The sequence below is a fragment of the Mytilus californianus genome, unplaced genomic scaffold (genome assembly GCF_021869535.1).
Source record: "Mytilus californianus isolate M0D057914Y unplaced genomic scaffold, xbMytCali1.0.p SCAF_1, whole genome shotgun sequence".
In the NCBI taxonomy this organism is placed as follows: Eukaryota; Metazoa; Mollusca; class Bivalvia; order Mytilida; family Mytilidae; genus Mytilus; species Mytilus californianus.
In genome coordinates this window covers 28,165,438-28,188,511 of record NW_026262581.1, presented here as the reverse complement: position 1 = coordinate 28,188,511, position 23,074 = coordinate 28,165,438, and the positions used below count along the sequence as shown (strand labels likewise).

At 32.1% G+C, this 23,074-nt stretch overlaps 3 protein-coding genes across 7 annotated transcripts in view; all 3 read left to right on the top strand.

Annotated features, from left to right (window-relative positions):
• The window catches only part of LOC127718350 (uncharacterized), a 160,370-nt gene that overhangs the window by 73,700 nt on the left and 63,596 nt on the right, over positions 1-23,074 (top strand). The gene's annotated exons all lie outside the window — the stretch shown is intronic.
• The window catches only part of LOC127718421 (uncharacterized), a 130,743-nt gene that overhangs the window by 100,434 nt on the left and 7,235 nt on the right, over positions 1-23,074 (top strand). The gene's annotated exons all lie outside the window — the stretch shown is intronic.
• Positions 1-23,074, top strand: part of LOC127718405 (uncharacterized) — a 54,740-nt gene that overhangs the window by 24,431 nt on the left and 7,235 nt on the right. The window contains exons 2-4 of one of the 3 annotated variants that reach the window (XM_052224414.1): positions 4,664-4,759; positions 9,664-9,897; positions 20,149-20,385. In XM_052224414.1, the coding sequence (XP_052080374.1) occupies positions 4,687-4,759; positions 9,664-9,897; positions 20,149-20,385 (544 nt within the window). In that variant the 5' untranslated portion in view covers positions 4,664-4,686. Of the gene's footprint in view, positions 1-4,657; positions 4,760-9,663; positions 9,898-20,148; positions 20,386-23,074 lie in introns of those variants that run through there. The other 2 variants (XM_052224423.1, XM_052224430.1) reach the window with 2 other exon arrangements.

Here is a 23,074-nt window from a genome sequence, read left to right as displayed (position 1 = left end):
AGGTTCATGTTCCAGTGTAACAAAGTCAGTGGGAACCAGTTGATAGATTTGTTTATCCCGGAAGTCAGAATGTGTGACGTCATGAGCTTGATTGATTGAAGTTAGTTTTTGTAATAACAACTAGTGTACAGTTCTTGATATTTAGGTAATCAGTCACATCTAAATTTCTAGTCACCATGTGAATTTAGTGTTTTAAACAAACCTTTAGCACTAAGGCCAAGCACTTTCACTAAACTTGGTTAATTTCATTATGTTTTAAGTGAAGTTCGAGAATGAAAATGTATTGAATATTCAAGGATTACATTTCATGCGGAGATACCGCGATATTTGTATTTTATTTTCTTTATCTATTAAATATGAAACTGTTTTATCAATCTTGGTTATTTGTTATAAGAGCGAAACAATTGCTTGACGCAATTGTCACTTGTTGCCATTTTTAGGTTTCTAACAATTGGTTCTTAGGATTGTCAGCAGTATGCTATCCGAAGACCTGGAGCTACTGTAGTATAACTCCATGAGACCGAATATGAACGGAACACTCGTTTAAATATTAAAAAACAACTTTTACGTTGCAATATACTCCATACGTACGATATAAAACACAGTTCAAGGTCGGTGTAAAATTTGCGTGCTTTACTTATCTACGTTTCAATTTTGTTTCGATTACATTAAAAGAGATGAAATACTTCCTGTTTAATGTCGAGTTTTTCATTTAAATGTAACGGAATATATTCCTCATGAAAGGTACGTTTTTAGTAAAGTAAAACACTTTATTTGTTTTAAAGTAAGTTTAAAAAAAAGTAAGAGTTGAAAGTTGAAGGTGTACTAGTTTATGTGTTTTATATTATTATATAACACTTTAAAAAAGTCTTGTCGGATATAGTGTCATTGTAGTTTGTTGATTTAATGCGTACATTGTACTGATAATACTTTATTGTTTGTGTATGTAAGTGTGAAAATGTATATAACTATACTAACATCGCACATGTCTCATTCGTCTTTCGAGGTTTGTATGGGCATTATAATACATATTATTATTATTACAATTAGTATGGATTCATTTTAATTTGTTTAAGTCTCTTTCATTTTAGAATCATGTTCATAACAGTGTAGCCGAGACCATTGATTGGCGCGCAAAAATATCCCATTGACTGGGTCAGATTAGGTGAACGTTCGTCTGTAACGCCCACTATTCACGACGTATTTATTATAGACATTTAAACTGTGGGGTCACCAAAGGGTCTCAACGCCTAAATAAAATAATTCGAAAAACTAATCAGGAATAACCTTTGTGTTTTGATTTATATTGAATACTTAAACGTTCTTTACTTTTGTTTTTGTTATGTTTTGATAATCAATGTTTATGATATCGCACGTTCTTTCAGCAAAAAAAAAGGATTTAACTGGCTTTAAAAGTTACAATGCTTGTGTTGATTATTATCTTTTTTCGGACGTCAAAGCGATTTAACAATTGCGGTTGTCCAATTATGTCATCTTTTAACTTTTATCTGGTAAAAATTTTATTTTAAAACGAATGCATGATCTACTTTAAAAAGTGTGCAAACACAAAACATATAGACAAAATATACTTCTGTCCTGTCTATTTCGTACTTGCAAGTTATTAGACAGTAAAAAAGCTATTTGGATCAAGCCTTGTGAAATTTGCATTTACGTTTTTGAATAGGTAAAATGTATAGTTTGGTGAACTTCTCTGCTAACTACTATACTTGTGAAAAACCCTTGGCAACAGCAACATATTCAGCTTTTTTTTTTAATCGACCCAATTTACATAGTAATGGACGACTTCTTACATTTTATGATCGCAAATAAAATATGTATATAATATACTGTGCACGGTAGTTCGTATATTCATTTTTTCTTTTGTTAATGGATTTCCCCGTCTTTCTGGGAGTGATTATTTGTTATTGACTCCTTAAGCTTACTCGCAAATAATTTAAAGCCAAGACTTGCATTATAAAAATGTCCAAACAAACCTTGATTTTCCTTTTTTTTTAAACATACATCTCAGCCATAGATAAGGGCTTAAATTCGCCAGCTCTTTAATTTCAAGTTAGCGAGTTGAACAAAGTAACATTGCGGACCATTTGCCAGTTTCCATGCGGTATCCGTGTTTTTTCACTCGCTCTGTTCTGCATCCACTCAACTTTCGTGTTTGTCATGACAAGGCCATTTGAAGCTTTCATGCTATACAGTGTGTGTTTTGCTTATTGTTAAAGGTCGTACGGTGACCTATATTGATAACGTCTGTTGACCACTGGAAGGGATTTGTCTAATTGTCTATCACACCACATATTCTTATTTTTATATGCAGTTCTATCTGTAATAAAATTGAGAATTGAAACAGGGAATGTATCAAAGAGACAACAACCCGACCAAAGAGCAGAAAATACGTTTTTCGTTAATTGTTTTGTTGTAGATTAGGCCGTTGGTTTTCTCAATTGAATTGTTTCATATTTTTCATGTCGGGGACTGTTGTTGCCGACAATACGGTATGGGTTTTTCTCATTGTTGAAGGCCGTACGGTTGCCTTTAATTGCTTACATCCACTTCATTTGAACTTTGGTGGATAGTTGTCTTATTAGCAATCATACCACATCTCCTTATTTTTATATAAAGTTGTATCAATTGTGACTTTAGAGACATTGGTGTATTGATTTTTGTTTGCGTAACGTCTAGTGTCAAATTTGTCATGCTGTTTAGGACTATTAAATATATTGCAGATAGTTTCGTAATTGAACGGCTTTAGATCTGTTAAACGACAATAGTACATAAAAAGATAAAAGGTAGGAAAATTAAAAGACCACAACAACAAAGACCATCGAGTCCTGTTCAAAGATAGTAAAATAGACGTTTAATCAACAATGAACAACACAAAACGCGGATAGCCGGACGTTTAGCTCAAAATTTAGTGGGGCTAATCCAGTTTAACATGCAATGCCTCCCTGGCTAGACTTGGCGCAGGCACACAATCCAGTGGGTTAAATCAGTATAACATGCACCCTCCCTAGCCCGATTTTGGCACAATATGTAGCGGTGTATTGCTGTGTGTTTGTTTAATCTACATAGGCTAGAGGTATAGGGGAGGGTTGAGATCTCACTAAACATGTTTAACCCCGCCGCATTTTTTGCTCCTGTCCCAAGTCAGGCGCCTCTGGCCTTTGTTAGTCTTTATTTTGTATGTTATTTAATTTAAGTTCATTTATTTGTTAAGGAGTTCAGTGTGACGTCCATTTTCACTGAACTAGTACACATTTTTGTTAAAGGGCCAGCTTAAGTGGGCCTTCGGGTGTTGGATTATCTCGCTGTGTTGAAGACCCATTGGTGGCCTTCGGCTGTTTTGTTTACTCTTTGGTCGGGTTGTTGTCTCTTTGAAACATTCCCCATTTCCATTCTCTATTTTAACATGTAACCTTTCAAACATGTTTTGTCTGTCTTGATTATATTTGTCAATAAACAATAAAAGAAAAATAAACTACACAGCGCAGCTTCCAACAGGATTACAACAAGAAAATTAATTTTAAAAATGCGGTCAACAGTCAAAATTTGCTCGCAGCGGAAAAATGCAACAGCTTGATATTCATTTGAAATAAAATAATTGTAATGATTTACACAACGTTACTTTTTCCAATATAAACATTCAAATTATTTTGTTTTTTGTTGTTTTTGATTAATTTACAACATATTTACAAAGACCACATTCTGACGTCGATATTAAGTAGACAATAAAAGCGATGTTCATTATATTTCTTCTGTTGTAAGTTTAACTTAGTTATTTTGTGTCATGAATTGGTATTGATGTCACTCGTATGTTTTTAAATATGAAGAAAGGGGTAGTCTGGTTTTCTCATACGTCAATGCATGCATGAGACACGAAACAAAAACGACAAAAAAAAAGGGGGCAACATTCATTCTTCAACAAAGGAATACATCACAAGAATATAAGTTTTGTAAGAAAAAGACCTAATTCGTGAGACGTTTGTAGGACTTGAATAGCCAAGACAAACTGATAAATATCTGAATGAATGAATCGATTAATGTAAAAAAAAAATCAATGTATTAAATACAAAAAAATTAAATGATTTTTTAATTATCCGGAACTCTTTACAAACAAAACCTACATGTATGCATTGAATAAATAGTAGGCCACTCTTTTAAAATGATTACAACGTAGAAGTACTTATTCTCGTAATCAATAAGATATTTTGTGAATTAACCCCATCAACTTAAAGTTTTTTACAATAAATAAACGTACTTTTGGATTATTTAATGATATCAGCTCTGAACATTATCATTCTTTAGAATGAAACTGTTGTATGTGATGGTATAAAAAAAATACTTAAAAAAAATCTTTTAAATTTTATATATCGAAATGTGTAACAAGTGATCATTATTCAAATCCCCACTGACAGACTGAGTGAGCATAAAATCATTGTTATCGATAGCCAATAAAAACAAGTTTAAGGTAAACAAAAGTTTTACGGTTATCTACGCTGTTATGAAAACGATTCTATTTTATTTATGGAATATTGCAAATGTATCGCCACAAATTTAAGGTACCTTTCTTTCCTAGATGATAACATATCATTGTATATTAAACCCTGCATATATAAATAACTATGTCACATGTTTTCATAATTGATAGTTTAGTACTGTTTGGAATATTAGATGACACAACAGCTCAATATGTTATCAGTGTTACTTATCCACACAACTGTTATGTTGACAGCTACTGCACAACGTAAGTCATATAAAGCAGCACGATTTTATACCAAGGTGCTTTTTATTGTAAATTTTAACAATTTTAGCATGTAACAGATCGAAATTTTTGTATACGTTTTCTTTTTAAAATCTTGTACTTGACTTAACTAATAATATTATTCTGAAATTGTGAAATACTTGTTGAAAACAAACATTTTTATCTTTTCCGATATAATTTCATAGGATTCCTTTTCTAACAGGACAAATTTAATGATATTTGATAATTATTTGATTTTGGTATATTTTGCCGATGTCAATAATTAAAAGGTACATATCCGCACATTAGTATATTTATTTCTTATCTTTATTTGTGTACTCATATTGTCTTCCTTTACTTCCAATTATTTTTAATTTCGATATGAATATGAATAAAAAAACGAGATATAGGGTATACTTGGATGAATCAGCAGACAAGCAACAGAAAATAACCAAAAGGTGTCTGAAGGTCAAAAGATTGAAAAAAAAAACAAGTGGTTTTAAAGTGTTCTTATAGTGATTCTCCGTCGTTGCAACAGACGTCTTAATCTTAGGATTGCTATGAATTTTTTTGTTGACTGCATGATTTTTGTTTTTGCTTGTTTACCATGGACAATGATGGAGTTATGTCTTTCTTGGACGTGTGGTTTATGATTGTCTCTTTAGCATAATCATTCGTTTTTAAAACTAATGAGGGAATTGATGACGTAGCCAATCACCCAAATATTTAAGTAAAATTGATTTGATACTGACAGCAAATGAATCTTATAAACAAAGAAAGGCCGAGACAAAATTGATTTCAAAATCACATTAATTTTCGGACATAAACAATAGACAACAGTTTGTGCCCATGCCAGTGTAGCAATAACAAGAATGCGTGTTCCGTGAACTGTGAAATTAGGTCAAACCCCTACTTTCCTATATCATTTAAATAGTTTATAGTGATTAAGATTATAACACAATGTTGACTGCTGTACCCTAATTTTTGACATGCTTAACTATCATGTATGTTTGTTTTGCTCACAAATGTTTTCAATATAACGGAATTCTACGCGACTGCATGTCATACAAAAGAGATGTTTAGGTAGCTATGAAACCAAGTTTCATCCACCATCGACATCAGGAAATGCCTGTATCAAGTCAGCAATATGGCCGTTGTTTTCCATTCGTTTCATGTGTTAGAGCTTTTGATTTTGCCATTTGGTAAGGGACTTTCCGTTTTGAATTTTCCGTAGAGTTCGGTATTTTACTTTTTACATCATAATAAACACAGGACTAAGTTTCACGTTGTTATCACAACAAGTTCATAGAAAACTGACTTAACCAAATTTTTTAAATGAGAATCTAACATTGTCACATTATCATGTTCAGTTTAACCCTAAATATGGGGTTGTATCCATAATTTTCATATATGTAAAATTTTCATATATGTAAAATGTTCATATATGTATGACCACCTAGTGAAGCCTAGGTGGTTGTGTGGTCTAGCGCGTCGGATACAGTGCAGGCGATTTGGTGTCACGATATCTGAGTAGCATGAGTTCGAATCCCGGCGAGGGAAGAACAAAAAATTTGCGAAAGCAAATTTACAGATCTAACATTGTTGGGCTGATGTTTAGACGAGTTGTATATACAGAATGTACACAGCCATGCATCACCATCACTGTTGGTGATCCGATGGATCAATCTGTTGTAGAGTTGACACTGGTTCAGACGTGCTTATATATATATATATATATATACAAGTCTAAATTGAAAACAACGTTCAAACCTATAATTGCGTTGGATAAAAACCGCAATTTTTATATGTGTGCATGCAAAACAAATTTCTTGGTAGAGGGGTCTAAATACAGCTCAAACAACATTTTCCAAAAGACAAAATGAGTGAAAAAGTATATTTTAACAAAACGCATTTGACTAGCAGGTCGAACAACTGATGTTCTTAAACCCTGCTAACTGTCATTAGCGATTGCCAAATAAACGGATCACAAGATGTGACAAAATAGATCTTTATATTAATTTATTACCAAACAGAAAACAATAAACTTCCGGAAAAGATGGTATACCGCAAACATGAGGTGCAAAAATTTGTACACCATATCCGGATTTCGACAATTAATGTCTCTTCAGTGATGTTAGGAATCGAAACGGTATTTGGAAGGCCATATAATTTACCTCAGTTTAGGATAGACTCTTGAATTTTGAAAGAGTCAAAATAGGATGAACGGATCATATAAACCCGAAGGCAAATATAATACAAGCCCAAACGAAAAAATATAAACAAGTCTAAATTGAAAACAACGTTAAAACCTATGATTGCGTTGGAAAAAAACCGCAATTTTTATACGTGTGCATGCAAAACAAATTTCTTGGTAGAGGGGTCTAAATACAGCACAAACAACATTTTCCAAAAGAACAAATGGGTGAAAAAGTATATTTTAACATATATATATACATTAAAATATTACATCGTAACGTTCATATAAACTAAGGTTTAATTTGATGTGACCACGACTTAGTGATAAACTATCTGAATCAAAATATTTGTTCTGATACTGGGCGGGCGGACGGAATAACGAATGGATAATATAAAGAAAGACGTACGCACGGATTGTAAAACTGTACACCCCTTCTATCGTAAGCAGGACTTAAAATGTTGGTACATGCCAAACATTACAGTTACCAATTCTTTACTAACTTCATGTTCAGTTTTTTGCATATTTAAAGATTTAAAGCTACTATTTTTACATCTTGACCTCGAAACTGATATTAAAATCAAATGTTCCAAATAACAAGGACAAAAGTAACAAAAGGATATAGTATTTTTCAAAGACCTGTATGGTAGATAGATTGTCATAGGTGTGAACAGACTTTAAAAAGTGTCTCCGTTATATTTTCGATAAACTTGTGGATCTAAAGACTATTTTCATTTATATATTGGATACATCGATGATATGGTAAAAAGTGAACTTTACTTGCAAATGTGATGCAAAATACACCAAAACACAAGAAAAAAGAACAAGATCATCTGAAAGTGAGACCCGTCGTCCCGAAAGTAAACAAACAAAAATGGCCAATGCAGACGATCTTCAGTCCTCTATAAAATCGATAGTTGAAAGTATTAAAGAAATTAAAAATGGCCAAGACAGTATGAAAAAAGATGTCTGAATCGAATATTGATAAACTAAGAAATGATGTTCTATCTAAAATTGACGAAAAAAATCGAATATTGAAAGCTGATATTGATTTTAATATAGCTAGAGCGTCGTCAGGTTTAGATGACTTAGTGAACTCAGTTCAAACACTTTCAATACGTGTTGGTCAAATTGAAAACTTCATTACTAATCCTAGTGGCCAAGGCTTCAGCAATCAATCTAATGATCAAGGTGTTAAAGGAAAAACACAACCGGCAGATCCGTTAAACGATAATGACGTAACGGTAATAGTAAAAAAAATTACCATTCACTGAAGCCGAGAATCTCGCAGACAAAGTTCAACAGCTGGTTAAATTTCTTCTCAGGTATCAGTGGTTGCAACAAAACGCTTGACAACAAGATTTCACAACAAACCAGGTCTCGTTAAAATTAGTTTTCAAAGTCAGGATCAGAAAATACTAGGGATGTCAACTCGGTGAAGGTTTACTAATCGAGTACTCGTTGGATTTACCGAGCGATACTCGAGTACTCTCTCGGAAAAACATCTACAAAATGGAAACACAAAATATACCCATTTTACGTGTTGTGGGTCGTTGTCTTATGGTCAACTATTACATATTTATGTGAACTGGTAATAACCTAATCCATTGATTAATAAACATATATAGAAAAATTATTTCTCAAACACTAATTGGGAATTGTAAAGACACACATTAAAAGATCAACAAAGGGGTGATGATTATAACTTACTGATGCCTTTAACCATTCTCTGAAGGTCGACACAGGGTGCAAAGAATTTCTTTTTTATTAAGAAATATTATCGTGTCAACTTTTTCTGGGACGTAACTAACACATGTAACAGTCCTGCTGATGAAAATATTTGCTCTGACGGTACAGAGGTGGTGGAATGACTAAGATACAATTAGCTAAAAGTTTGGAAATGTGCTCTTGTTCATAGCCTACCTCTGTCCGATGGCATTTTAAATGATATTTAAACGAAAACATTCGAAACGAATTTTAATTTTGGTCCAGAAGGCACTCTAAATAAAAATGTTTTTTTCTTTAAGAAGGCAACAACATTTTAACAGGAAGGCGATTAGTCGAGTATCATTTTTGTATTCGATACTCGGTACTACCGAGCGATACACGAGTACTCGAGTACTCGTTGACATCCCTAGAAAATACTGATATTCAGAATTAAACATAAGTTGAAAGATATTGGTTCTTACAAACATGTTTACATCCAGTCCTCTAAATCCCGTATTGAACGATTAATCGAAACAAATACACGCACGATTTTACGGGAATTACCACAAGGTAAATCGTACAGAGTTACCGCAAACGGAAAAATTCTTAAAAAAATCAAATGAATCGGTTCCTGAAACTGACAATACTGACATGGAAACAAAGAACGATTAAAACAACACCCGGAACAAGGGTAATATTAGATTAGGTTACTTAAATATATGCGGATGGACTCAAAATAATAAGGATTTACATACAGCAATTTTAGAAGAAGTGAATGCAGACATTTTTAGTATCTGTGAAACGCATTTGAAAGAAATCGATAAAAGATGATGGTTACCTTTGGAAAGGATTAAACAGACAATACATACATCGGAATGCCCCAAATTGTTTTTCCCCGAAACGTTGTAATGGATTGCATCAATAACTTCAAAGCTATTCCAATATTTACAAGATAAATACAATTATTTGGTATGAATATTTAATAATATTTACTTCTTTTTTACAGAGAACCTGACACCATTTGGCACTGCTTCTCAAAGTTCTTCGTATGATTCTAATGATCCAAGTAAAGGCAAACCGGAAAACGCTGTAAATCCACCAATATCAAATAAGTATAGCTTAGATAATTGTTCAAATACAAAACAGTCCTACACTGGTATTTCCGAAGCATGGTGGATGTTCGAGTTTTCTTTCAATACAGCATACATTACAGATATAACAATATACTACAGAGAAAACTGTAAGTAATATCAAGCAATATATAATACTAGTATCACAATTATCGCCATTGATAGTACACTTAAATATTCTTTTTCTTTTTATTCTGTTTGTTATCATTATATCAGCCAGCCATGATACATCTTGAATAAGTTCGGACGCATCTTAAACATTTACCAGAAACTCTCTGGAGAACTGTTTTAATTTAACCACTAGATGTAGCTAGTAAGAGCTGTTCTCCTGATACCTTTAAAACAGTGTCAAACAGAGGCTGCTTTAACCAATAACTGTTTTTGACTGCTGTATCCTAGAATATGTTCTGACAATTCTGTTATAGACAAAATTGAAAATTTTATCATAGAACCGATTCTGACAATGCTGTCTCTTACACTGTTTTGAGAAGCTTTTTTTTTTAATTATGTGTTTAGTTTCAAACAAATATTCTAGGAATATCTCTTTTACTTTGTATGTATATTAGTTATTTTCTTTTTTTTTAATACAAACTTCTGCGTCTTCGTTATTTCTAGTTTTTAAAATGATGTTACAGAATTACTAAGCGTATACGAAAGTTTGCTGAATAATACCGAAGCACATATGCATCATGACATTCGCTTGTGTAATGTCATAATGTTAGATTAGGATAACTGGGGTATTAATCCATTCACCTAGAAAATGACATTTTCCTTGTGTAATCCAAATAATTATCTGTCATAATATTTTACTTGTCATTATGAATGTTGAATGATCTGTACTTTTGTCTTTTCAAAAAAGATATATTATGTTTTATACTACAAACTGGAATATATTACCTCTCCTTTTAAAAAATTGAATATCATAATTTCTTTTTATTAAATTGAAAGAAACAAAGTGTATTTTATAATAACATGTTGAACTATGGATTCACTATACAAATATCCAATTCGTATGTCTATAAATATGGAAAGCATATTAACTCATTAACTACTTGAGGATGATCTCTTATTCAATACATTAGGATGCATATAGTAATCCCTTTGTACGTCTGTTCTAAAGTTTGTCCTTTCGTCCGTGTGTCCGAAACAAATGGTTTTCATATGCTATTTTGATCATTCCGATCTTGATTAGAATGCAACTTATACAGATGGGAGATATAAAGAGGGGTAAGAGCCCTATTGGTTTTTTAAGGTCAATAGGTCAAAGGCCAAGCACACCTTTACTAAAAATAGAAACACAATGGAAAAATGGTTTCCAGATGGTAACTTTTGTTTCCCTTACTTGAATGGAATGATACTTATACAGGTGGAAGATATAGGGACAGAGGTGGGAGACCATATAATTGCTCACAGATTAAGGTCATTTTGTAAATACAGAAGTAGCTTGAGTTTCTCTTACTTAATTGGAAGGGAACGTATGCCATTATATGAAAGATAAAAAGAAGGGGATGACAACTTTTGATTTTGTGGTCAAAAGGACAGTGATCAAGGTCACTTACTAAACATTGTTTGGAAAATTAAGTTGCTTTCGAAAGGGGGTTATTCTTTAAGTTGTAACACATGTTCATGTATACAGGTGAAAACAGTACATGTTTTGTTCCTCCATGCATACTAGTATTTTGAAGCCTTAACAGAGGTTTTCTCTAAAACAAAAATATGAATCTCATGGGGAGCATGAGTTGATAATACCAGCTTTTTACCTGTTAGAATTGTTTTACCTTTTATTATGACCGGGTCTTTTTGTTTTACCTTACTATACTGTGTTGGTTTTGCTCACTGTTGGAGGTCTCACCTACTTGTTAAGTTGCTAACATCCATGTCATTTGCTATCTAGTGAATAGTTGTGTAATTAGCAATCATACAACTTCTTCTTATTTCTTTTTATTTTGTACGGTTTCACAATCTTTATTATTTTGAGAAACTATGGCTTTGATGCTTTGTGAGTGTTTGTCATGTAGATGGTCTAAAATTGAAGGCTGTAGTTTCAACCACACTTCATTTTTTTTTTAAATGACTCATGCGACACAAGAACACGTGTAATTCAATAGAGTGATCAAATTCAAACCCTTCTTGTGGGTGTATATTTTCATACTGTTAGCATCACGACAATTTAGATATATGTAAGTAAGGATATTGAGTCAAATACACAAATGCTGTTAACTGAATTGCGTATTCAGAATTTCTTGAAATATTATAATTGGTGAAATAGGGAGATTCTTTTAGCCCCTCTTTCATTATTCTTTTTATAAGTAATACTGATAGTTCCGAAGAACTAGTAAAACTACAAAACGTAATGTGTACTATTCAATCCTTTATCGGTTATATGGAAAGATATATATCTAAAGGATATTGATTGTTGAAGTTGCATGTAGATTGTTTAAAAATAGAAGCATTATATTGAATATAAATATAATACTTTCATGACTTAACGATATGGTGAAACCAATAGCTACGTATTATTCAAAGGTTACTTTTATGGATAATTATGTATCTCTATATATGGCCACTGAAAGAGCAAACGTGTCCCATAAAAAAAACATTGATTATGATGTATTGACATGTAAATCTTAGTTTGAAAAACTCTCCATATTTTTTTTGGGTGAATATGGTAATTTAAGAAACAAGCAAAAATGCATCAAATTTAGCAGTGAGAAAAAAATAAGCCGAAATCCTTTAGAAATGACAATAAAGGTCAAAACTTTATTTTATTTGACAAGACTTATTATATGAGGCATTTAAACTATTTAATAACATTGAGAAAGGAAATGGGGAATGTGTCAAAGAGACAACAACCCGACCAAACAGCAAAAAAACAGACCAAAGCCACCAATGGGTCTTCAACACAGTGAGAAAATCCCGCACCCGGAAGCGGGCTTCGGCTGACCCCTAAACAAAAATGTGTACTAGTTCAGTGAAAATGGACGTCACACTAAACTCCAAAACATATAAATGAACTAAAATTTAAAAAAAAAAGCATACAAGACGTATAAAGGCCAGAGGCTCCTGACTTTGGATAGGCGCAAAAATGCGGCGGGGTTAAACATGTTTTATGGGATCTCAACTCTCCCCCTATACCTCTAGCCCATGTAGAATAAACAAACACACAGCAATACGCACAGTTAAACTCAGTTTAAAAGAAGTCCTCCAAGTCCGATGTCAGAATAGGTAACAGAAGAAACTAAGCAAAATGACAATGATACATACATTAACAAAGGACTACTAGCAGTTACTGACATGCCAGCTCCAGACCTCAATTAAACTGATTGAAAGATTATGTCTTCATCATATGAAAATCAAACACAATCCCTCCCATTAGGGGTTTAGTATCATACCATCATAAATTATATGAGAAGAACATAACAAGAATATTGACTCATTAGAATGTTACACATGGCTTACATATTCAAACAAACGTTTACTTACAAAAGAAGTTGGTTTAGACTAAAAACATATTGGGGAATCTAAAAATACAAACGAACTAAAACTGAAAAAAAGTTTAAATATTATGAAAGATTATATGAACAGAATGTCTAAAAAAAAAGATAATAATAATAAATTTCTTTTCTTATAAAGCACTGAAATAAAATGTTAAAATAGAAACATATATATGCATTAAGTGATATAATGTATTGATTGAAAAAGGAAGACACCTAAACATTCCGAGATAAACCCGATTATGTCAGACCTGTAACAAATTGAAGATGAGTAACATTTTCCTTGTTTTGCAGGATAAACTTCACCATTGAACTAGCTATTCATGAATTAATAGTCTAGTAAAAACTAAGTGATCTTAAGGAATGGCTCTGATTTGTGTACCAAATTCAATCATCATAAATTTTATTCACTTTTGATTCTGAACTATGAAAACAATAATTTAAACTAGGTTTGGCTAGCCCTTAAACCAGGTTCAACCCACCATTTTTTCTTAAAATGTCCTGTACCAAGTCAGGAGTATGGCAGTTGTTATCAAATAGTTCGTTTCTATGAATGTTGGTGTTTGTTTTTGTTGCACTTCAGTGTTTCTGTTATTCCGTTGTTTTCCTCTTATAGTTGATGTGTTTCCCTCGGTTTTAATTTGTAACCCGGATTTGTTTTCTCTCAACCGATTTATGACTTTTGAACACCGGTATACTACTGTTGCCTTTATTAAGCTAGCTATAGAGTTACACATATTCAAATGATCTCTTTCGAACATCTTTCCATATAGCTATGTTTCGAAAGGTGCGCTTTACTTAACGTTTGTGTTAGCTTTTAATTTATAATATTCCAAAGTAATGACTTTAATTTCAAGTTTTTATATGTATTACATTGAACACGGTCTATTTAATTTTCTTCGTATTGATTTACAAAGAGAGTTTTTAAATTATTAACGAAACTTTGATAATCTTTATTTTTTAATACAGAACTATGAAAAACCTCGCTCCCTTTCCAATGCCCCAGTTTTAATTGTTTAACACTCAGATAATAGGTAAACTGAATCGTTGTGGGTTTAATTTTGCATATAATTACAATGAATTATATGAGGTCTCAAATTGCTACCAATGAATATTAGATTCATTATAATCGCCTGAGATTTAACTCTTTTTCTCAAAGTAAACCTTTACGTGCTTACATCCACTTCATTTGAACTGTTTTGGATTGTTGTCACTAATTCTGCTAATATATTTTCATGTTTCATTGAAATCTCACCGATCAATTTGATTTCCATTTCTATTTTGTTCCAGTTGTGTTGTTTGACCCATATATATTAACAATTAAAGAAAATGTGTGTCATTAATCAGCATTTTTATAACACAATTCTTCCATATTTGTCTTTGAAATGATGTATAAAGTCATGATTCAATTTAATGCATGGACTTGTATGATAATACAAACATAAAATATTTTCTCTGCACATTAACAAAAAATAAAATATAGAAAGAATACTAGGTAGTTAAAAACAGTCGGCAGAACTAAGGGAGGTAGAGGAACCCGTTATTGAATTATCAACTATATTATAATATGAAATTAAGAATTATATGCTTTCTACTCAGTGTTTAAACATGTTTGTTAAACTATAAGAATGAATTTCATAACAGTGTGGACATGGACACATGATATTTAAATTATATCGTGTCGGTCACTGGCTGTCGACAACAAAGACTTCACGCAATTACAGTATGTCAGGGGCCTCTCAATGGGGATTCACATTTCCTATTTTACACATGTTGATTCATAAAATAATTATTTTTTGCATGAAAGTTTATAGGAATTTGTTTTGAATATATTTATATACTCACAGCAAAAAGTTTCTTTTGAAAGAATGAGTATATTCAGATGTGATCTCACCAAGTAATCGAGAGAATAATAAGTGAAAAATTAGGTAGTGTTTCAGTTATAGACAAGTAGTCCATCATGCATTGCAAATCATTCAGCGGATAGGTCAATCGCCAAAATAAGAAATTGCTTTATTTGTAAACAATAATACATGACCGTATAAGGAAATTAAGTTAAATGAATCTGTCCTGTTGATTTGAAAAACGAATGGACGATCACAGCGATTTAATTTAGAAGTGTACTTTTTTTTTAATTTGTGTTTCAGTATCTATCCGTGAATTAAATGTGTTCACAATACTTTTAATCCTAGAATACTAAACGAGTGCACCCAGTTTAAAAGTTATTATTACACTGTTACTGTTACATAATAACCTGTACATTATCTCGTGTTACAGTTGACCAGTTTAGTCTTGTGCACATGATTTATTATTCCAAAACAGATGTATTGTGAACATATCATTAAATTCATGGATATATATTGAAACACAGAAACCGAAAAAGAAGTGAGTACAATTTCAAATTGTAAGGGGGCGACCATTCCTGATTCAGTTAAAATAAGGGAGGGGTGGCTATGCAAGAGGCTTTTGAAATCTGCATGAATAGAATTGAAAATAAACATTTATGCAGAATTGTCTCAAATATGCGTCCTCAAATCACAAAATAAATAGATGACTAAGACCAAATTCATTGAAATTACCTGCTTAATTATTAGTAAAAGAATATGGATCCCGTAACTGTTGTTATACGTGTTCAGGTATAACAAAATCTAACATAACTACATGTTTCAATGTTTCCATAAAAGCTACTCTGACTCCAACAACGTAAAGACCGGTCCCGGGTTCTTATTACCAACAAAAATACTCTTAGTATGAAAGTTGATCGTAGGTAACTCTACATCAACTCGTACGAATAAATGTTTTTTTTTATTTTTTTATGGAGCCACAGAACGTTTGTACAAAAAAAAACATAACTTTTTTTCTCGATTACTTGGTGAAATCACCTATGAATATACTCATTCTGTCAAAAGTAGGAAATTTTTTACTGTGAGTATATAGATATATTCAAAACAAATTCCTAAAAACCTTTATTTCATGAATGGACATGTGTAAAGATAGTAATTATGTATATCACCATTGAGAGGCCCTGACATACTGTAATTGCGTGAATTCTTTGTTGTCGACAGCCAGTGAAACACACGATGACATTTAATTACTATATGTCCATGTCCACGCTGTTATGAAATTCATTCTTTTTGTTTTATTTGTCAAATAATATAGAAAAAAATAAGAAGATGTGGTATTATTGTCAAGAGACAACTATCAACCAGTTACCAATTGACGTAAATGTTAGCAACCAAAAGTCACCGTACGACCTTCAACAATGAGCTAAACCCACTCATACCTCAATGCAAGCCTGAAAAGGGCCAGGCATAACAAACTGTAAAACAATTAAATTCAAACGAAAAAAACTAACATCCGTATTAAAGTACAAAACAATAAACGTTAAACAAATATAATATACAGCAACAAACGACACCCACTGAATTGCAGACTCCTGCCTTTGCACAGGTACACACAGAATGTAGCGGGGTTAGACTTGATAGCAAATTGAATACTATTTACTTTTACCTTTCAAAAGTGGTAAGGATTGAAAAGAATTTCCGTCCAGGGCCATTTCCAATACGAATTTTTATCTTCACTAATATACACAGCTTTTTTGATAGTGTTTTGTAATTTATAATTGTTATTTATTGTATGGTGCTATTTTGCTATTTTGCTATGATACGACCGAATTAAGACGACCCTCTATAGAAAAGGGATGTAATTCCATGAAATATTCTGGCAAAAGCATGGATGTTATTACTGTGAAACAATTAGTCGTAATTACCTAAGATCTTCAACATGTTTGAAAATCAAGGTCATCACGACCTTCCACATTAGACGTGTTGTGTAAATTTGTTAAAAACTGTAAAAGATAAATATGAAATAGAATTTGGACATCAAGCACCAACTGTATTATGTTAATAGGGAACATCTACGACGAAGATAACCCTACTCAGGGTTCTAAAAATGTCATAAAGGCCCCTGAAGGGCAGTCTTCATCATTGGACTATTTGACATGTGACATTGAAAACATTCAATACTAGACTTGGTGTATGTATACGAATAACGTTTAAAAAATATGACATATTTAAAAAAACAAATATGGGTCGAACTACATCCATCATTTGTCAACCCCCTCCCCATACTTTTTGTAAAGATCAGTTGTGTCGGAATTTTGAATGTCGTTGACTCAGTGAGATTGTGCTGAAGAGATTACATTCATAAATACAATAATACTGACATTTCTCTCTTAAAGGATGATAAATGTTTAGCTTATTTCAAATTTAATCTTAAAAGCGACAGGAAACAGAAAAGAAACAGAAAACTGCAATAAAAATGCTTACGGAATTCTGCTTTTTTCTCTCCTCAGAATGTTTTATTTGTTTCATATTTTACCAAACAAAGTTTGTGTTTTTGTAGTATTACTTGGTAAAATGCAAATAACTCGCGATAAGTTTATAAGAGTTTTGCTAATTAAATGTCTAGTTGTTGTGAGGTGATGTATATAGTTAAAACCTGTATGTCATAACTTCCAGGTTAAAAAAGTACCATACGTTATAGATAATGCATATTATACACGAGGGGTATCCGGATTGATCAAATGAATGACCGGCTGTAAGGAGGCTTTAATACACCCTAGGTCTCATTTATAGTGTAATATAAAACTCAATCATTATTGTAGATATAAACTTTAGAAATCCTTATCCAGTTACACTATTAATATTACTGTAACTGCAAGAAACAAGACATAAATGAATTGTTACGATGTATGAAATATACAAGTCACTTTGGAAGTAATTGGTTGCATCAACTTTATGAAAGGGGAATGCTATGTTTAATTTTCTCTTTTTTTTCATGACATTTTTATCGCTGAAAAGCAAGTTATTTTTGCATCAATTTTTAACGAACTATATAAAATAATGTGTTTTCTCTCTTTTGTCTGGCATTACATTTTTTCAAACTGAGAATCAGGATTAAAGATTTTAGTCCCCCCCCCTTTCCCCAACCACTTAACCTATCATTAAGTACGTGGCTGTTATTCTAAAGAAATAAGAAAGTTTGGTCATTTGGTCTTTTGATAGTATAATAATTATGTATAGATAAAAAATGATAAGAACTGGCACGAAGAGAGCACGAAATCGTGATACATGTACATGTAACACAAAAAAAACGAATATCCATTGGTCAATGTATGATTTCCAATACATTGTGAATCACTAAGATTAGAGGCGGGATTAAGGGGGATGCTTATTCAGCTTCATATATGATTAATGCAAAGATGTTTTACTAGTATAAAACAAACGTTGGATTGCTAGGGGCGCCCCTTTTTCAATCCTGAATCCACACCTGAAGATTTTCAAAATCCTACACACGAATATGATAATTCCGGCTTTTGTCTGCTCTTTGGTCGGGTTGTTGTCTCTTTGACATATTCCCCATTTCCATTCTCAATTTTATTGTTTAAAAGTGTTATGGAATGTTTTGCATTATTAAATTCATCTCACATAATGTCCCTTTATTGTAGCGATAAATTAACAAAACTTCTCGTTATTGTTTCGAAAGTTAAAATGTGTGTCAACGACGACTTTAGGTATTTCAGTCTAATAAACGGGGACAAGGATTGTTTCTGTCTAACACCTATAAAAAAGTAAAATTACAAAATAAAACTACATTTGGCAACAACACACGATAACTATCAAATGAATTAAATATTTAATTAAATTATTGTTCGCATTTTAATCAAGGAAAATAATGACCTTACACAGAAAAAAAAAATAACTCTGTATAGGCAAATAAAATCAAATATTTTTTAGACCAAGAAGTAATATACTTTCACACCTGTAGCCACGTAAGGTTGTACATACCCCTTCTAAAAGAATTTAACATTTAAGTCGATATTTTTATTGAACTGAAACTAATTTTTTTATGGTTTTATTTATAATATTTGCATGGTTAATTAGGTTTTCATCTTCTAATCGGTAACCGTTTCGCTAATTACCGTACCTGGCAAATGTCTCTTCCGTACTCTTCATGTCATGCCATTCGAATGCACATTCTTTAAATATAATAGATTTGTTGTAAAGCTGTCTATAAAAAACACCATGTTTAATATCAATCTATTGGCAAGCATTGTGACAAGAGGATATCACATTTGAACCTTAATTCTATAACCGGATAGAGATAATACAACACAGTTCAATGTATTTCACCTTCGAGGGTAAATATATAAATATAAGTGGTAGACGGAGATCATGCAACATATAATATGAATGGATATAGATGGACTCATACACTTTATGTCAAGCTTTAAATCACAAAGAAACAGACTTTCAAAAGTTGTCTGTCATCCCATAAATCATCAACTGTAAAAGAATATCAATATATTAGATAGATAAGCATTGACCAATTTGCTTGTATAGGATAATAACCACCGAAGAGTATCACCGGAAAGGACTTTATTCTACAATATAAGTACAACAACAAAACCAAAAAACCACTTGAACAAACAATAATACACACTACCAGACTTAAGAAAAATTTATCATCATGTACTTAATTTAATCGCAAAGTTCTTAACCAGCCGATATAAAATCATGCAACCCTTTGATATCTGCGATTGATTACATTTCAAACATCAATGGTCATTAGAAGTACAGGAAGGCATAAGCTCGAACATTTTGTTTGTCAACTGTTTTTAGAGAAATCACCGAAAAAACTTCACCCAAATCCTTCGAAGATCGTCAAAAATCCGCTTTAATTTCAGTTGAGAGTTACATATATTTTGGCGCAATAATTATGCATACTTAACAAACCTACAAATTACTAATTTTGATCAATTTAAAAAAGCTTCATATAGTATCAAATTGGATACATTTTTTACAGATGCTTATCGGATGGATGGATTTAAATTATATGTAACCAATACATCAACCATTCCACCTGACGGTTATCTCTGTTATGAAGATCCCAATCATTTTCGACCTCCTTATCCAGACATCCATCAGACAATTCCTTGTAATCAACTTGGAAAATATGTCATTTATTACGATGATAAAGGATCTGATGAAGTAAATGTGATCTATGAACCTATTGTTGAGTTATGCTACGTTGCCATCAATGGTGAATTATTTGGTTTTTTTTCACATAGTAATTTGGTTGCATAAAAAAGGAGATAATTGCCTTTGAGACGAATATATATAGATGAGAGTACACATATTTGAATAATAACAGGTCACTAAACGGCCTTCAATAATCAGCAAAACCTAAACATAACCATAGAGCAAGCTATCAAAATCTAGTATGACAATATGTGAATCAATTGAAAATAGAAAACGTAAGGTTGGATTAATGCCATTAAATTATATGTCTACTTCATTTGTTTTTATTCTTCAAGTGTACTAGGTTTCAAATTCAGAATATTTGATCTAGCGTTGCTACCAATGATAATTGATGTAGAGACATAACTTTTATGTCAATTATACCGTAACTAAACACACAAATAATTCATCAAAGACAACTGAATGGCAACGTATTACAGAACAGATTCTTATGACAATATATGATGAACTATAATCGAAATAGTTATAAAAATGAAAACTTTAAAAGTCAATGTTTGATACATGGAAATAAACAGCAAGCTACAAATTCTATTGAATGAACATCTTTTGTCAATGAATGAATTTAAAGCCACACCGAAACACCACAAGGTTGCAGCTAAGGATAATATTACTTTTTTACACAATAATTCATATTAGATCTCTATCCATTAGAAGTAAATTTTATAAAGCAATTTCATTTCTTCCAAGGAGTGTAGGGGATCTCAAATGGTTCAATCGTGTTGAAAGTGGTATTGTGACCTATAGTTGCGGCAATCATTCCTCATCTCCATATTGTTAGATTAATATTAAATATTGTGAAAATAGTTATGTTAAATCCTATACTGATTAGTCATGGAGTGTCTACATATTCTGGATGTTTAAGATATGCTGGTTTAACTGGACATCAATTTGAGTCCTTTGGCAGTTATGATTTATCTAATAATTTCCCTATTTGATTAAAATGTGTTCGATTAACTTGGTTCTTACTGTTTCAAACGTTGTCGTTATATTTTCATTTACAGTAAGAACATACATGCTCTAAATTGACATGCAATCGAATCATATTATTATTGATGTTTTGGGAGGCGGCTTTCTTGATATAGAACTTGCGCCCAGAATCAAATGAATCATGATTTTAGACAGTATTTGTATGACTCATAATATATATTTTCGTTCTGAAGAAAATGAAAAAACAAATCTTCCAGTAATGATTGGTTATCCGACGGGTTATATTGCAAATTGATTTTTGTTTTTACTTCTATGAAGCACAGTTTATTACTAACCTTTAAAAGAACAGGAAGATCAACAGTTTTGCTAGACGTAATACATACTTATAATCCATATCTTGATACATATACAAAAGGCTGTTAATAAATTCATCTCATTCTTAATTTTGAGGTGATCATATGACTTTTTAGACCCTAATATTAAAGTTGACATGGTAAATTTCACTCCAAAAGCTATGACAAGTTTCCCTGTTTAAATGAACATGTTTATTTACTTGATTTGGGTTATCAGCTGGCTCTTCCTTATTAAATGAAAATTCGCCAGTATGTTACAAGAAGTAACGTCTATGATTTAAATAAACATATTGATGTTATTACTTAGAAAAATGTTTGCAAGGATTACGGTATTGTAAATTGGTAAACACTTTACTACATTTTATCACAAATATAAAAAGGTCCTAACAATGAATGTCCTATTGCACGTGCTACAGGAACTTATAAGGAGTGTTTTTACACACCCAGCACATTACAGTATTACTATGTATAAGGCGAAAGAGTTTAGAAGTCATTCACATTATCTTTTTCATAAATGTAATATACATATTGACAATTGACTGTCTTTTTAGCAATCACAACCAAAAAGCCTTGTTGTCACTTTCAAAATTTTCTATCAAAAGCTTGGTCAAAGAAAACTGGGTCAAAGTCATCTGTTGTCATTTTTATCTAATCCAACTCTTGGTCAAAGAAAAGGTTTGGGTTCAATGTTTACAAACCGAAAAATGAATCGAATACACTTTTCACAAAATGAAAACATTGCGCTTCCACTGTTACTCATTGCAAGAAACATTTCGATCGTTACTCGCATCTGGTAAAAAATGAAAACACCACGTTATGAATGTAATGCGTCCGAAGCGCTTTTCTGTTTCATCAAGAGGAACGCTCAAAGCCAAATATTTGAAAGCCAAGGATGTAAAAGAACCGAAACTGTTGGAGAGCTATATAACCAAATAGGATTTAAAAAACAAAAACGGTAATTTGACAATCAAGAGATTTGAATTATAATTATAGTTACGACAAGGGGAACACGTCCTACCTCATCTGTGACAAAGGAAAGTTCAACCTAATCATGATGGAGTTCGTAAAACCTTCTGATGGATGACTTCGTTATCACAGTACTGGCCTTGAAATGCCTGTGAAGTCGAATTTTTACCCTATCGTAATCCTTGCTGCAGTGCTGCGTTTTTTTTTTCCATTGTCTAAAAGTGTCTGTCTTTCAGTATTTCGTATTGCTGGTTTATAGTATAACTAGTGTTTTTTTATTCCAATTTCCAACCAATAAGATTATATAAATCAAGATTTTAAGTCAATTTAGCAACTGAGATCACCTGAGTATTTTGGTGGGGTTCGTGTTGTTCAGTCATTAGTTTTTTATGTTGTGTTTTGTATACTATTGTTTGTCTTTTGGTCCTTTTTTTTTTGCAATGG